This window comes from Galeopterus variegatus, unplaced genomic scaffold (assembly GCF_000696425.1).
Source record: "Galeopterus variegatus unplaced genomic scaffold, G_variegatus-3.0.2 Scaffold5644, whole genome shotgun sequence".
Taxonomy (NCBI): domain Eukaryota; kingdom Metazoa; phylum Chordata; class Mammalia; order Dermoptera; family Cynocephalidae; genus Galeopterus; species Galeopterus variegatus.
Window position 1 is genome coordinate 26939 of NW_007731755.1, and position 17719 is coordinate 44657.

At 50.7% G+C, this 17719-nt stretch overlaps 1 protein-coding gene across 2 annotated transcripts; it reads right to left on the bottom strand.

The window, feature by feature from the left end:
• Window positions 1-979: 979 nt before the first annotated feature.
• Window positions 980-14284, bottom strand: SMOX (spermine oxidase). 2 transcript variants are annotated; one of them, XM_008589768.1, is made up of 7 exons: window positions 14049-14284; window positions 10119-10345; window positions 5463-5636; window positions 4568-5327; window positions 3759-3919; window positions 1916-2005; window positions 980-1469 (listed from the first exon to the last, which is right to left on the bottom strand). In XM_008589768.1, exons 1-7 carry the CDS (start codon window positions 14254-14256, stop codon window positions 1332-1334), a joined length of 1758 nt encoding a protein of 585 aa, XP_008587990.1. In that variant the 5' UTR covers window positions 14257-14284; the 3' UTR covers window positions 980-1331. The 2 variants fall into 2 exon arrangements, with proteins under 2 accessions (XP_008587990.1, XP_008587989.1); XM_008589767.1 differs by lacking the exon at window positions 1916-2005.
• Between the last annotated feature and the right edge of the window lie 3435 nt (window positions 14285-17719).

Consider the following 17719-nt stretch of genomic DNA (forward strand, 5'->3'; position numbering starts at 1 on the left):
GGGGGGGGTACAGGTGTGTCTGTGTGTTGGACATCCCCATCATAACTTAGGGGAGAGAATGTAGAGTCTGTCACGGGCAGGCCCTAATGTCTGAGCAGGGGATCCAGCCTAAGCTCACATGGAGTTAGACCGGAGGGGCCCAGCCAGCTTTTCACAGCTCCTCCCTACCACTCCACCCCTCAACTCTATAGAATGCAAATTCTATCACTAGAAACGTGGAGTAAGAAAATGACTAAATGTTCTTTAAGGTTCTGCGCTAGTGTGTGTAGGTGTGGTTGTGTGTATGTGTAGGCATGTGCATGTGCAGCGTACAGGGGAGTGTACACATGCATATAAGTATACGTGTAGATGCAGAAGTGCATGTGTGTGTATATGTTTGCATGTGGGTAAGTGGGGTGTAAGTGTGTGTATATGTGGGTGACTGTATATAAGGGAGTGCGTGTGTTTTCACTCAGAAAAAAAAAGTCTACCCCCCAATAAGTGGCAAGCCTTGGAACATAGTGGGTGGGCAACATTTAGGATAGCCCCCCTGCCAAAAAAAATGGGCAGACTATCCTCCTTCCCAGAGGTTCAAAAGCAGCCACCCCAAGAGCCAGACCCACAGCCCCATTGCCAGGTGACACTGATCAATAATGAACACATCTGAGCTTGGCACAGAACCATAACTAGTGTCCCCTCCCATGGAACTCACCTTCACTCCATGCAGCTTGTCATCCAATCAAGCTCTGAGAAGTCCAGCAAAGGCCAGTAGCAGACCCAGGCCAGTCCTGAAGGAGCAGGGGCCAGGCAGTGAGAGGCCCTTATTCCCAAGAGGCCTCGCTGGCCGGCAGGAAGGTAAATGCCACAAACAGACTGGGGCGAGTGGGTACCCCTCCCAGTAAAGGCAGGCACCTTCCCTTCTGGGGGCAGAGCTAGACCATGGCTCCCCTCACCATCCCCTCACTCAAAGGGAGTGTGATCAACACACACGCACAGAGGCTGAGGAGCAAAGGAAGGGTGGCCTCTTTTATTATTCCAAAATGCAAAGTATTGAAGGCACTTACAATAACTAGGTGGGAGAGAAGGGGAGGCACGGGAGGCCAGTGGGAGGCCAGCGGTTGGGCACAGAGGTAAATCGGCAGTGGGCCCCACCCTGGTTACCACCCAGCATGGGGAAAAGGAAAAGCTACAGGACTGGGTCTGGAGCCCATCGGGGTGTCTAGCTCTACCAAAGATATAAATCTATTCTACAGAGGAGTAGGAAGTTAGGAGCACGCAGCAGCAAGGGGCAGGGGCCGGCAGTCACGAGTTAGTGGTTCTTCAAGGAACACGCTCAGCAATGAGGATGGCCCTCAGGTCGCCTGCTGGAAGAGGTCTCGGTACATCTCGATGAGACGGGAAGCCTCACGCTGGCCAGAGAGCAGAGCACCATGGGTGGTGGAGTAGTACTTGCGGTGGGTGGCCTCACCAGAGAACAGCACCTGCATGGGCTGGGTGGGGGGAAAGGCAGGTGGGGGTGGAGGGACAGCAGGAGCCACCAAGAGGCTTCCCATCTGCCCCAGATCCCCCCATCCATACTACAAATCAGAGAAGACCAAGATGCAGGTATTGCTCCTTCCACAGGATGAGGAGCTGCCCTTCCCACCTGGCCACCTTCCCTTCTGCTTCCCCAAACGCCCAGGCCTCAGTTCTTTCTGTCCTGAGGCTGTCAGGAGTCCAGGCTCTGCAGTCTCAAAGGCTCCTTGTGCCTCTTACCAGCGAACTCAGGGCAAGTGGTTTAACCTTTCTAAGCCTTGATTTTCTCATCTGCCAAACAGGTTTATACCACCTGCTTCTTGAAGGTGGTCATCAGGATTAAGTGAAATCATGTACCTAAAGCACTTAGAACGTGGAAGAACGTAAGCACTCAATAAAGTTAGGTGGTAATTTAACAAACCTTTATGGAGCCCCTATTAGAGTCCAGGGACTGTTCTGGGCACTTGGAAGATAAAAGGTGACCGGGCTGCTGCTTTGTGGAGCTTCCATGCTGGTGGGGAAGCCAGACACGAAACCCAATTACTAAACAGCGTCATACGTGACGTGATGGGTGTTTGGGCGAGGCGCTGAAAGCCCAGAGAAGAGGCTTGCTGTCGGGGGGATCCCACAAAGCTTCCCAGAGGACAGGACCTTTGGACTGGCTCTTGGAAGATGCTGGGCGAATAAACAGGCAAAGGACACTTCAGACAGAGGGAAAAGTAGGGGCAAAAATGCACTAAGGCAGCGTTATTTGGGAAACCATGAGAACTGTAGTACAGCCAGGGCTCAACCTTGAGAAAGCAGGCCATCCAGGTGAGGTCCAGGCAAAGTACAAGTTCTTGCATCGCAAGCTTGCACTTGAACTTTATCCCAGTGCCTCTCAAGCTGAATGTGCAAAGCCACCAGTGTGGATCCTGATAGAATGTGGTTTTTAATTCAGCAGTCTGAGGTGGGCTGAGAGTCTGCAGTTCTAAAAAGCTCCCAGGTGAGGCAGTTGCCGGTCCACAGACCACCCACTCTGAGTAGTCAGGCTGTAACGCACCAAAGAGCCACTGAGACTGTTAAACTGAAAGGGGGGTGTGTACTGTGGCAGAGCACAAGCTGCCTACTCCCACCTCCACCCATTCTCCTCTTTCTCCCCAGTAACAAAGCCCTAATTTTTAACTGGGTCCATTGCCATCCAAAATAAAATGTGGCCCAGCCTCTCCAGCAGCTAGGTATGGTCATGTGACTAAGTTCCGGCCAATGAGCTTCAAGTATACTGTTGCTTAGAAACATCAGACTCAGTTCCAAGGGTTCACCTCCTCTGCCCATCTGCCTTTTTCTCCTCCTTCCAGCCTAAGATGCACATGTGAGAGCTGGAACCTCTGCAGCCCTCTTGGACAAGTTGGCCTTAAAGATGGGAGCCACATGCTAATGACATAGGGTCCTGACACCTGCCTCCAGATTTCCTTTTATGTGATGGAGGTAAGCTTCTGTCTTTTTAAGCCATCTTTATTTTTGTTTTTCTTTGCTTTCTGTTATATGCACTAGTCCTAACTGATGCAGGTGACAAGAGAAGGTCTGCTTTGGAGGAAGATGGATATGGCAGCACTAAGGGCCTTTCTGAGAACCTTTTTTTTTTTTTTTTTTTTTACCAGTCCTTTTCTTTCTCCCCCTGAGCACAGCCAGGCAGGCACAGTGCAAAAATATATATTTCTCTCAGATTTACTAATTTTAGTGTACAGCTGACATAATTTTGGGAAGAGGCAGTATTATCAATTTAATTTCCTAAAAGTATTAGGACAAAATTTCCATTGAGTCAATGCTATCCAATAGAACATTCTATGATGCTGGAAATGATCTGTAGCTACACAATCTAATATGGTAGCCACTGGCCATAGGTGGCTATTGAACTTGAAATGTGAGTAGTACAACCAGGGAACTAAACTTTTAATTTATTAATTTAAATTTTAATTAAATAAATTTACATTAAATGTGGCTAAGGGCTACCATATTGGCCAGCAGACCACAGAATGGCACAGTTTTCACAACCTCAAGAAAGCACTTAAAGTTCTGATTTGACTCCACTTTTTCTTCCAGATGTTAAGTGCACGTTTTCTTCTTCTTTTCTCTTTCATTACAGGAGCTATCCGTCCCCGCTTCACCTTAGCACCCTGTAGCGAACACTATCCTAACCCTCCTCACCCTCCCTGGACCAGATGCACATACAGAATACCCACGCCCTGTGCCCCTCCTCGCCCTGCACCCTCCACGCTCCTCACCGCCGTCTTGGAGCTCTCCGTGTATGGCAGGGGCTTGGCCAGCTTCTCCACATCTGCCCCGCTCGAGCCCACCTGCGTGTACGAATAAGAGCCTCGGAAGTAGGGGTTGCTGCCCCAGGCTGAGCGCAGGATTCGCCGGGGTTTTGGAATGTTGGGGTTCCCTGTTGGGAAGTCAAAGAGCCAAGGGGAGGGAAGATGAGAAACAGCTGCACACAGAAGACATATCTGAATGGCCAGCTCCCACCCCACCTCGGGGCTCAGGAAGACAGGCTGCCAGGGGTGGGCATGGAGGATGGAGGGGAGGGACGGAGGCTGGGGCTCCAGCTGTGTACTTCCTTGACACCATCTGTGACTCCTAGCAAAACACCCATCTTTTGTGGCCTTAGTTTCCCTATTTCAAAAAACACTGAAGATAATCATGTTTCCCCTTCTAATGGCAGGCGTTCTTGTGAGGCCCTCCTGGGACAGTGGGTGAAAATGTTCAATTACAAGAATCAGAGAGCAAAACACAAATCCAACTCCTAGCAAGACAGTACAAGTAGGAAATGGGCAGTTGGTGGTGATGTCTGAGTTTTTTACCATCAGCCCTTAGAAAGAGAGAAGAAACATAGCACCCATCGTTTTCAGTGTTTCAAGCTCCAAACTGGGAGTAATTCAGGAGCCCCAGGCTGAGCATGGCACCCTGCTGTGGCTCTCGCAGTGGGCACAGCCACCTCCGTTTCACAGTCTTGGAGGGGACAGCTGCCACGGGTCTAGCAGAGGACGGCGGGTGAGGAAGAGGCCGGGTGGGCGCGGGCGGTGGGGCGCACCTGTGAACAGGCGCAGCATCTCCGTGCAGATCTCCGCTACCGCCTCATCATCACACTTCTCCATGACAAGGGCCTCCTCCCCGCAGATCCAGCCGCTCAGCACATGGCCATAGCGCTCCGGCGGGTACAAGACATCGAAGCCACAGATCTTGCGGTACCAGAGCTCGGGCGGATAGGTGAGGGTGCGGCTCTCCGCCTCATCCTCCCACACAAACTGTAGGCTATTGCACTCAGGGCCCCAGAAGGGTTCCTCAAATTCAAGAAAGATCTTGTCGGTGGTGCTGATGCCCAGGCGGTGGATGGCAGCCACCTTCTCTGTGGGCAGGCCTGGCCGGAAGAAGCTGGCGTACTGCCTCTTGAGCACACCCAGCGACACGGTCACGATCACGTGGTCCGCTGGGATCACCTCACAGTCCTCACACTCCACCACCACTGGCCACTGCTGGTCCTCATCCCACATGCCCCCCTGCAGCTCCTTGCCACCCTGGCCACCCTCCCCAGTGTCATGATTATGGTCACCCTCACCCCGGGGCTCAATCTCAGGGCCCCGAGGGCGGGCTGAGGCCTGGTCCCAATGAATGCAACGGACAGGTTTCCCCAGCTGGATAACGTGAGCAGGGATGCCCTCGGCCAGCAGCTCCACAACCCGCATAAAGCCTGAGGGGATGATGTGGTGGGCGCCGGGGATCTCGGTCCACTCCCCAAAGGCGCTCAGGGACACTTCGTCCATGCTGTGTGAGCTGCTCTCACAGCTCTCCACCTGTGGGAAGACCCAAAGAGAAGCCAGGTGATCAAGTGGGAGCCAGCCCTCCGAGCAGCACAGCCCTCCCAGGACCCAGACTGCCCCAGAACCAGTCTTGCTCACTCTGGCACCTGGACTCCACAGCAAAGATACCTTTAGGTACTGCTGGATCATGGCGAGCTTCAGGCGCTTAGTGGCCTCCAGGTCATCGGGGTCATCCCTGATGCGATTGCGCACCTCGTCCCGGGTGAACACCCCCACGCTGTTCTGACTCTCAGCATTGACTGGTTTACCATTCCGGAAGAACTCCTGGGTCAAGTTATAGACCTGCCAGAGAGACCCCAGGAGGCTGAGAACACACTCCCTCATTGCACCTCCATCTCAAATAGAAGGACCCCAACTCAAAAGTACCGGCTCCCCAGTATCCCCCAGATGTGCCAAGCCCCTGGCTGCTCTCCCCTGGGGAATCAATATTGTGCTTAATGCTGCACTGAAACTGCACCCACAGAACCAAAGCTGAGAGATGGCAAGCTGCCTTGGGCAGCCACCTCCTCATCTGCAGGCCCGTGAGGGATGGGGGCAGAACCAACAGAAACATTTGGTGCCTGGACAGTCTGTGGGAAAGAAACCCCTCCTTCACGGGCTCTGCACAGGTCTACGTGGACTCTCCTCTGCACTGGAGAACAAGAACCCATTGCACAAGCCCTTTCCCTGCCAGCCCTGGCAGAGTGTGTCTGCTCTGCTGTCTCCCAACAAGGCAGCCTGGAGCTGTCCCTGGCCAGTGTTTTGGGGGAGATAGAGCAGACGGGCTCTGAAATTTGATCTCTCAGAGACACCTCCCTGGTCCTGTTCTGCTCCATACAAAACACCCTGTTTTCTGGAAGATGGGGTGTGGAAGAGAGGGAGGAACACAGAAGGAATGATCTCAAGGAGACCCTAGTGTGCCAAGGAATGGAAACACAATCATGGGCATATTTCAGCAAGAATTCCATGGGCCGGCCCGGTGGCGCACTGCTACAGTGCGCCGCTTGAGAGCGCAGTGGCGCTCCTGCCGAAGGTTTGGATCCCACATACAGACCGGCCGCTCACTGGCTGAGCGAGGTGCGGGTGCGACACTGAGGGTTGCGATCCCGTTGCCGGTCCCGGTCCGGTACGGGTGCGACACTGAGGGTTGCGATCCGTTGCTGGTCACGAAAAAAGACAAAAAGGAAAAAAAAAAAAAAAAAAAGAAGAATTCCAACCCACACCTCATGGATAGATAATGATGATCGGTCCCTTGGAACAAGGTCCTAATGTCTCCCCGGCCTGCCATATCTAACCCCCAAACAGGGGCAGATACCTGAAGAAAGTAAGCCAGTCCTGGGGTATGCCTGGGATTCCCCCAGGCCAGGTCTGAACCCCAGCATTCACTCAAGAACATTTACTGCGGTAATTGGCCACAATAACCAACCACATTGTATATTGACAAAATAAAATAAAATTTGGAATTAAAAAAAAAAAGTGGGAAAGGGGAAGGAGGAAGGTATTAGTTAATGGACACAAAGAATGATTATGTTTTGTAAAGATGAATATGCTAATTACCAAGATTTGGTCATCACATATTATATACAAGTATTGATAGTCAACTCTGTACCCCACAAATATGTATAATCAATTATGTTTCAATAAAAATAAATTAAAATAAAAAACAGATGGACTTTGGACTTCCCAGCCTCAGAAGCTGTAAGCAATAAATTTCATTTTCTTATTAAAAAAAAAACAAACATTTACTGCGCTCAGTGCTAGACACAGGTTGTAATGGCAGGCAAGAAAGACATGGGCCCCAGCCCCTGCCGCACTCAAGTTGGGAAGACAGTCCATAACTGGGCTGTTTCTACACATTTCTACATCATGTGCTGGGATAGGAAAGTGCTCAGGGGGTTGTGAGATCAACCCAGACAATTCTGGACCGTCAGGAGACATCCAGGTTGGCAGTGGGAGAGAGAAGAAAAGTTTAAGGTGGAGGGAGCAGCATACTCCAAGATGAAAAAGAGACGGAGATGCATTTAGGAAACACACTGTGGGTCAGCCTTGCTGGAGGGGATAGCAAGGAAAGAGAAAGTTGCAAGAGATGACTGTGGAAAGGCAGGCAGGGGCCAGGGCATAAAAGGCTAAGAGTCATGTTAAGTAAGGACTCTAGACTTAATGTAAGATGCTGGCATCACTGAGGGGCTGTGACCAGGATGGAAGCATGACCACAGCCCCCTGCTGTCACCCCCAGGACATGGGCGAACAGAGGCTCCCTGGCCGGACCTCCATGGCTGGTGCTGATGAATGCTGTATTTCCCTTCCGACAGTGAGTTTGCATTTGGTCACGTTCCTGGGCATGACGTCTGCCCTGCACCCCAGCCCTGGGCTAGGCCCTAGAGCCACAGGAGGAAGGACGGTGGAAAAGCCCATTATGTCCACCCTCCCATGCCCCATGAAGGGCATGACGTCTGCCCTGCACCCCAGCCCTGGGCTAGGCCCTAGAGCCACAGGAGGAAGGAGGGTGGAAAAGCCCATTATGTCCACCCTCCCATGCCCCATGAGAGAAACATGAATTAAACATATCTCTGAAGTATAAATTAAAATGAAAAAAAATGAGTTAAATTGTTTTGGTTTTCCTCTACAGTCACAAGATGCTGGGTGTTTAGCCTTAAATGGAGCCCTCAGCAAATTCCTCACCCAGGACCACTGCCAAGGAGTCAGGCTTTCAACCCACCTCCTCCTCCCTGGGCTCTTTCCTTGGGCGATAAGCAACATGGTAGCCAGTCCTTAGCTAGTGTTGACTAGAGGCCAAAATGCCCAGCTGAGGAGCAACAAATTCAGTCCATCTGTACGATTCTTTGTGTCAACCACCAACTAGAACAGGCTTAACTGAACATGGGTCTGTCATATGCGTACAGTCTCCTCTCTTGGGTTAAATGACACCTTGCTGATATGACCCAAGGAAAATGGGACGGGTCTGTGAGAGCTAGTAATACTCATTCCAATTCTCATTAAGCATTTTCATCAGGATCTCATTTAATCCTCATGGTACTATGAAGTAGATACAACTGTGTCCATTTTACAGATGAGGAAAATAACGCTCACAGAAGCTCAATAACTTGCCCGAGATTACACAGCTAATGAATGGTAGAATGGGTATTCCAATCAAAGTAGTCTTACTCTAGACACAAGCTCTATATGATACTACTGCACAAACTCATTTATTTGTTAATAAATATAACACATTCAAATGAGTGATTCTTCAAATCCATCATCTTTGGGGGCTGTATATTTATTGTGAATCCACCCTCAGGCAGGGCTTCACATGCTTAGAACACATCTCTTTGGGTGGCCTCCAGCATTGGTTAAGGGCCACACAAGGAAATCTTGACCTCATGGTTACACTTTCTGATCCAAAGCATCACCATCTAAATTGATAACCCACCTTATCCACCCTGTTTTTTATGGCTCACACTCTTGGCTTTCAAAAATCAAATCGAGCAGCAGAAGTTGATGAGGATCTACTTTTAAGGACATTTAAAAGAACAAGCCACAGGCCCTGAAATTCATTCTCAAGAGGCTTCCATGCTTGAAGCACTGGCAACAACCTGGAAATCAGGGTGTGACTGATTCCCAGTAAATCAGGAAGGTCTGCTTCAAAGAATATCAGTTCTTATCTGATCATTAACAATCCAGTCTCTTTGCAGGTGAATGAGAACACACAATACTACAGGACTGAACACAACATACCGTGTTGGTGCATACGTACAAGACACTGAGTGTACCCGTCCTCCACAGAGCACAGACCACCCCCGAAGCAAGGGTTATTTCTCTCGTCCCATGCCCAAGAGATTAATGCACAATAGGTTCCTGCTGGTCAATTTGCTGGCCGGGAGTGAAGGGTCATTAAACTAAAGTGACAATCTATTAGAAGACACAGCCTGCACAATACCTGCTTGTTCAGTGCAGTTCACAGAAATATTGAAAGATACTAAATTAATAACAAGTTTTTTTAAAACCTGAATAAACAAGGATATGTGTCATTGCCTCTTCTAACACCACACTGAGATACTAACCAGTGCAATAAGGCAAGAAAAAGAAATAGTCTAAGACTGTGCTATCCAAACAGTAGCCACTAGTCACCTGTAGCAATTCAAATTAAATATTTAGTTCCTCAGTTTCACTAGCTGCATTTGAAGTGCTTGAGAGCCACAAGTGACTAGTGACTAGCACACTGAATAGTACAGGTCTAAAACATCTCCATCATTGCAGAAAGATCCATTAGATGATGCTGGTCTAAGGATTAGGAAGGAAAACATCAAAATTCTTATTTTTGGTGTAGGATTATATACATAAAATTCCAAAATATCATTGAAGTATAAGCTAATAAATTAACATAATAGATATATTATTAAAATGAAAATAATAATTCAGCAAGGTAGCTAAAATTAATATACAAAAATCAGTTATACAAGTATTTCTATATACCAGGAACAATTAGAAAATAAAGTTTTTTAAAAATTACCAGTCATAAGAGTATCCAAAACAACAACAGCAATAACAATCACCACCAGCCAAGTACCTGGTAATAAATCTAACAAAAGATGTTAGGCCTTTTGGAGAAATAATCTCTTGTCCAGTACTTCTGCATTCATCATCTTCATTTTATCCTCACATTGCCCTGTTTTTCAAGATATAAGGCCCAGAGAGTATGCAAAAACAACCCAGACGAAGAAGACCCCAGCAGGTCTCCCAACTCCCCCCACAGCCCCACACCCAGCTGCCCTGCTCACACCTCACCTCGTTGTATAAATCGCTGAATTCCTCAACCACGTCCTTGGGGATCCTCTGGCCACGGTTGGTAAGGTAGCAGGCCACGCCATTCTTGGAATAGAGGCTAATGCGGCCCACACTGCGCTCCCCATCAGTTGTCTCTTCCAGGAGGCCATTGGCTTCTGCTAGATGATAGATGGGGTTCCCCTGGGAGCCATGGATCCAGGTGGCTCCCAGCTCAAAGGTGGCGTCTCCTGATGGTGACAACAACAGGCCCTTAGAGAGGCAGGGACATCTTCAGAGTGGGCCAGAACAGTGTTTCCCCTCCTTCCTCCAAAAAGATCCTTCCACCCCCTACAACAGGGAAGGAAGGGAATTAGAGTCTCCCTCTAACCCTTCTAACAAACCAAAGTCTTCAGTGAAAGTTCCTAGTGAAAACCACTTTCTAGCTGAGATAACTACCACGCAAATGACTCTAGGATTTGCCCCCAAGTCAGCTCACTGGTCCAGCTGGAAGGCTCTCCTTTTCCAGACCCTCATTCTTCTAGGATAACAACGGATCCCAAAGCCCCTCTTCCTCATCGGTGCTTCCCCACTAGGGAGAAATACTGTGGGCATCTGAGGGTACAACAGTTCCCGTGAAACACCAAGGGCCCCATCTGGCCTTGTTCCAATCCCTCAATAGCCCCAGTGGCTTCAGAGTCTAAGCCCCTCACCCAGACAGAAAATGCCCCCCTCCCAAGTCAGTCTATAGGGCAGGAGAGAGGGCAAACATTCCAGCTGGAAAGATTCCTCCTCAAGGCCATCTAAAAGAGACTTCCAGGGGAAATAAAGCTCTAATCCTTTGGCACAGGTGGTGGGACCCTGAGAGTCTAACCAGGACCCAGGGCAACTCCTAGGTCCAAGCTCGGATGAGCCTGGGAATTGGTTCTACTAACCCAATCCCAGACAAGGTACCAGAACTCTGAGGCAAGTCACCTCTGTGCCTGGGCCTCAGTTTCCTCCTCTGATGCTGCAGGGGCTGTGACACATTCATCTCCTTCCCTGCCTAGCTCCTAGGGAAGTTGAAACAATGAAAGAAGAATAGATAGGAACACTGTTTGGAGTTTTATTTTGTTTTTACAGGACTGATTCAAGATATATGTGTGCCAAATTGTTTGCCAAGATGGTCACAATAATTCCTCCTATCCTTGTACACACGCCCCTTTGCAATGTGACTTTGCCATTCCTCCAATCGAGAGGTGGAGTCTCTTTCCCTATGCCTTGAATCTGGACTAGACTTGTGACATGGTGAAAGTGATGTTTGTGGCTTCAGAGCTAGGCCTCAAAGGGCCTCATGGCTTCCACTCCCACCCCCTTAGAACATAACAACCATGGAAAGAAACCCAGGCTTATCCTGCTGGAAACACACGGCCCAGCCAGAGGCCTGTGCCAAGCACGAGACACATGGGTATAAGTCCATCTTAGACAAAGCAGCCCAGTCAAGCCGCCAGATGACTGCAGCCACATAGGGGAGCCCAGGCAAGGCCAGCAAAAGAACCACCTGAGTCCTGCCCAAATTTCTAACACCAGAATTTGTGCAAATAAAATGGTGTTGTTTTAAGCCATTACACTTTGAGGCAGTTTGTTATGCAGCCATGGCTATCTGATACACTCTCATGAATAGTGATATTACCCCTCACCCCAGAAACTGGGCATTCCTCTTTTTCATGTCTTCCCTTCCCTGGGGTTGCTTCTAATTAAACTGACAGTTACTAAAAATAGCCCTATATTCAACTATGTGCTAAAATACAAAGAAAACACAAACAACTTCATGCCTTAGCCAGCAAGAGAGAATTTCCTAGTGTCTCTGGAAGAAGTGATGGGACTGTATAGGCCCCTTTGTCCAGGAAAAGTGGGCAGACTGGAGGGCACCAAAAGCTGAAAACCAAGTGGTCTGCCTCCAGTAGGTTCCCGGTGGGCTTTGAGGGCATTTAATTACTAGTCTTCCATTACAGCCTCAGGCTTAGGGCTCCCAAAAGTGTCTTGCCTGCTTTGAGCTTCTAACACAAGAAGAAAGGGACCAGTACTCTGGGGAGGGACACGAACACTTCCCATGGCCCAGCAGGAAGCTCCAAGTCACATAGCCACTAGGCAGCCCTGACATGGCACACCTTTCCTGACCCCAGATACTCAGCAAAAGCAGGAACAAGGTGAACAGTTCAAGATCAAGAGCAAGGTCAGTGCCCCACATCTATCCCCAGGACCTGCAAGGATGTAGGGGCCCAAAGCAGACCCCCTCTGAGGATGTGTCCTGCCCTCTCCCATGTGACCCTCCAACTCTGTCATCCTTGCTGCATCCCTGCATCCAAAGGGCACCAGGCACCATCTTCACGCCTACCCCACAGTGTCCTTGACCCCTGCTCTCACACTGACAAGTTCACAGCTACCATTTCACAATGTGGCAGGTCCAGCTGCAGCCAGGCTTGCAGCCCTGTTTGTCTGCACACACTACACATTTGCCCTGACATGCCCACCCCTCTCCTGGCAGGGCGCTGTCTCTGTCTTCCTCACATACATCATTCCACATGCATTACCCCTCCTTCTTATCACTACCTATCCAACTCCCACCATCATCTCAGTCCACCCGAGCTCCTGCCCCCAAGGAAGCTTTCCCAATCATCAATCGATTGATCAATCATGCACCATCTCAGCCTCCTGCAGCCCCATCTCTCCCACCTCACTGCTTTATACCATGCTATCCCTGCATGGCATGGCTCAGCCATCAGCTACCACTGACACCGGGCCATGTTTTCCCATCTTCTGTTTCTATATCAGACCCTGAATGTCTCATCAAGACTGCATGATCATAAAAGGAGCCGCCCCTTCCCTAAAGCTCCCAGCCAGCCAATCAGGTGCTCAGCAGAGAGTCCTAGGGCTTCCTCGTTGGCTGTCCCCAGGTCTACGGGTTCTTTGGATGGCACTTCACTCCTCACTGCCAGCAGACACTCTTGAATGTGCCAGGAGAAGGGCAGCACAACTCCACACATGCCTTCCAGGCACTGCTCTAGGGGAAGACTCTTAGTGTGACCAATGTTGCTGCAAGAAGAGAGAAGGTCACTGTGTGTCCTCAGCCTCTACTAGTTTAACCCTGACCATCTATTTCTCTGAGCAAGTGGGCACACAGTCTCTGCTTGGCCTTGCTGCCTACTGTCAGAATAGACACAGACACAAAAGCCTCTAGAGGGTCAATGTAGCCCACACACTCCAGGCCACCATGTGTGGTCTCACTGGGTCACTTTCATGGTCCCTTCCTACTCAACCCCTCATTGGTCAGAGCCCCCGTTGGCTGGAAAGCTCTGACCTCCAGCTGCATTTCAGGCAATTTCCCCACTCTCTAGGACCCCTGGCAAAGATCTTCCCACTCCTGGGGCAAGTCTCTTAACTGGCTGCTTTCTCCAGGGTCCTCATTAGTCTACAATCTGGACAGATCCTTTTCCTAGACAATCCCAAGACCCACACATCACCCAGAAAGAGGCCCCAAACCCCCTTCCAGCTCTGCTAACCTGAGCTCCTATTACCCTAGGGCTAGCTCTCACTGCGATACACTAATTCATACTCAAAAACTGATGACTAATAGTGACTTGCAGAATTCCCATTCTTGTGAAATAGAAACTCTCCCATCCAGTGACTAGAGAGATTGGTTTTGAGTGTCCCTTCCCTCCTAAACACTGTTAACCCTAAGTCATGCACCAAGTCAGTGTTCTCCAACAATGGGGGTCAAAGCCCCGCCATGGCCACCTCAGAGGGCTGTTGCTAGGAGCAAAGGAAACTTCTGGAAAACAGCCACACAGGATACATGATGGAACATTTATACCAGGGAAGGAGCTAAAAGAATAAGATTTCAGGCAGGGCCGGGGGCTAGGGGACAAAATGTGACCTTGGGAAGTGGCGAGGCTGGACTGATGCGGCGCTTACCGAGTTTCACACTCTGCACACGGCCTCCAATGCGGCTGGAAGCCTCAAGCACAGTGACATCCGTGAAGCCCTGCTCCAGAAGCGCTTTGGCCGCAGCCAGGCCAGCCAAGCCGGCACCGATCACCACCACACGAGGCTGTCCCCTTCTCCGCAGGCCACGACTGAGAGGGTCATCCGCACTGTCGCCACTGGATTCACAACTTTGCATACCGTCCGTGCTCGCCTGCTAGGAACCTGTGGGGGAGAGGGTGTCACAGCTCGCCTGCTCTGGCTTCACTCCCCCCGGCCCCAAGGGACACTCACAGGCTCCACCACACTCTGCTCTCAAGGGGGGGCCTTGAGTCCTCCCCATCCATCCCTGAGGACCTGGACGAGAGCCAACTCCAAAGGATACAGGGAGGGAAGGAGGAAGAGACAAGAGAAGGTGGGAGGATGGCAAGGAAAGAGGGAAGAAGAAATGGAGGGATGCATTTTGGGCCCCCACCAGCAGGCAGGAGAACTGGGAGCCCATTCTAAGCCCCTGAAATCTATCAATCCCACCCCAAACCTATTAGGCACTGCCTCTTCCCTGACCACAGGTCCTAAATCGGAGACAAGAGCAGATGACTGAGAAGGCCAAAGTCAGGAGGGAATGATGCTGGTGCTGCTGATCCTGGACCAGCTTGGTCCAGCATGGCTGCTGTGGTCCAGCTCATGCTAACCCCAGGATGCTCAAACAGACCCTAGGATACTAGCACGGACCCCAGGATGCCCACACCAACCCCAAAATACTCACACAGACCTCAGGATACTTGCACACACAACACTGGACCCTCTGCTCTCCCTCTCTCGCCTGGCTCTTCCCTGGCACTCTCCCTCTCTCTTGCCCCTTCTCTTCTCTGATTTTCTGTTGGTCTTTCACAGCCTCAATGAGGTGGCAATTTGGTGGGCAGGATATAGTCCCGCCCTCCCCCCAGAAAGTGCCACGAGGCCAGTATCCAACAAGCCTCTGCTATTCCGGGTAGGCTGTTTTCCCCAGCCACCCAGCCCCTCAGTCACCGCAAAGCAGCGAGGAGCCCAGGAAACGGTGGACCATGAGGACCCGTGGCACCAGAGGCCAGACATCAAATTGACAGTTACACTAAGCCAGCTTGCTCAGAGACGCCAGCCTAGGGGAGCTGATGGCCAGGAGGCCAAGGGGGTCCCTGAATCTGGCCCCAGGGATATGAGGAGCTGCCCTTCTCTTCCCAGAATAACCAGGGGGGGTTGGAGGTGCCTCCTAGGGGAGCTGATGGCCAGGAGGCCAAGGGGGTCCCTGAATCTGGCCCCAGGGATATGAGAAGCTGCCCTTCTCTTCCCAGAATAACCAGGGGGGGTTGGAGGTGCCTGGGGGGGAAGCATGGGGGGCCATTCAGCTCTGATCCTGTCCCCGTTCCTTCCTTGATCCAAACAACTTATATTCCGATTGCATTTGCTGAGGTTTCAGTGGCAGATGTTTCAGAATCTAATAGTATCTAAAATCTAACAGGCGAGCAAGTGTGGGTAAAGGGTGGCTACTGGGCAACAGACAAGGACAATATAAAAAACTGTCACCTGTACATAGTGAAGCTGCAATCCCACTCCTAATAATACACCCAGGAGAAAGGGCATATTCCACCAAATGGATGTGTTACAGAACGTTCATGGCAGTTTTATTCATAACAACCAAAAAAGCAGAAATAACCCAAAGGTCCACCAACAGGAGAATAGATAAATACAGGGTACTTCAAAAAGTTTGTGGAAAAATAGAATTAAAAGATAATACAAATCTTTCCATGAACTTTTTGAAGTACCTCTGTATGCAGCGTATTCACAAAATGGAATATACTTCAGTAATAAACAGAACTGAACTACTGATACTCTCAACAGCAGAGATTAATTCAAAGACATTACATTGAGCAGAAGAAGGCAGAGACAAGAGGGCACATATTGTATGACTGCATTTACATACTGTATGACTGCATTTCATCAAGTTCAGGAAGAGGTAAAGCAGATCTGGGAAGACAGAGCTCAGAAGAGAGGTTATGAGGGAGGGGGGATGACTGAAAAGGGTCAGGAGGGAGGTTTCTGCAGTGGACAGAATATACATCTTGATCTGAGTGGCGGTTACCCAATGTACATGTAAAGATTCACTGAGTTGCACGTTTAAGATTCGTGCAGTCCACAGTATGCATGTATGTATACCTCAATAACAAGATAGTATTCCTGCTTTCCAATCAATCAGTCAAAGGCTGCCACATTGAATTCCTTCTCCACACATCTCGAGTTCTGACCACTGAGTTCCCATCTCACTTGGAACCAGTCCTCTAACATCACTTCATCATAGGTTTTACAAAGGAGGCTCTTTCGAAATATGCTCAGCCTGAGAAGTTGCTCCTCACGCCTGTCCCCACCCGTTCCACCTGCCCAGGCGAAGCCTCGGCCAGGACCGGAATGCCTCCCCACCCCCACCAGCCCCTGACAGGCCTTCAATCCCCTGAGACCAAGGCCAGCTCCGGGCAGAACCAGTTCCCTAAAGGGCCGGAAGGTGGCGCCCGAGGTCCGGAGCCCCTCGTGGGCAGAGTCTCCCGTTTAACAGGCAGGGCTCCCCGCCCCCTTCCAAGAGAGCCTGTGTCCCCGTTTTCCCAGGGGATGAGGCCATGCTGGGGGGTGGAAGGGGGCTTGGGCCCTCCCCTCCCCCCCACTTCCCCCTACAAATACTAGCTCTTGCCTCCTTCCCGGGAGGAGGGGGGTCAGGGCTGGCTCCAGTCCTTCCCTCCTCTGGCCCCTCCCTCTCTCAGGTTCTCCTTCCTGTGGACTAAATTTAGAGGTGAGGATGTGGCCGCCTGCACGGGTGGGCGGGGAGGAAGGGTCAGGATGATGCCTCCGGATGTCTGCCAGCCGAGCTCGGGACGCTGCGTCAGGTTTGTAAACACGCAGCGCGCTCCAGAGGGCCCGCGCCAGCTGCGATGACGCCACCACTGCCCGGCACCCTGCGACCCACGTGGCGCCGCTGCCTGCCCGGCTTCTAGCCCCAGCTCCCAGCTCCCGGACTGGGGGTCCCCTGCTGGCGCCCCTGCCCCCGGCCATCCCCCAAACAACTTTTATACAATAAAGGGACTACAATGGTTCTCAAACCTTACTGGTGGAACCCATTCTTGAAAAACTGTTATGGGGCCAGGGCGAAAACGGGATTAAAATGGAGGTGCTGTGCATCACAGAACCTCCCAGACTCCCTGGGGCACCACCTCTGAAAACCAGGTGACTGGATAAGCTCCTGCCTTGGGAAACCTGAAGAGGGAAGGAATGCCTGTGCCAAAGGGCCTTCCTGACTTCCTGGCTTCCCTTGCCTGGCTGGGCCAGCTTGTCCTCACTACACTGTTGTGACAATCAAATAAGTCCCTGTGTGGATGTCACAAGACTGTCAGCATTTTCAAGGGCCTCATGCATGAAAATACTTTTTCAAGTTCTATAGCTACATTATGAGCAGACTGTTCTTGGAACGGAGTTCTGGAATGAACTGTGGGAAATGTGGGCAAGCACTCTACCTTTGAGATGAACACAGAAAGAACCCTGAGCTTCCAACACCAGCTCTCAGAGAACTTGAACTTTAACAGACTTCACACATGGGAAGCCAGGTGGAGGTGACGCAGGTAAGCAGGGGTCATGTGGGT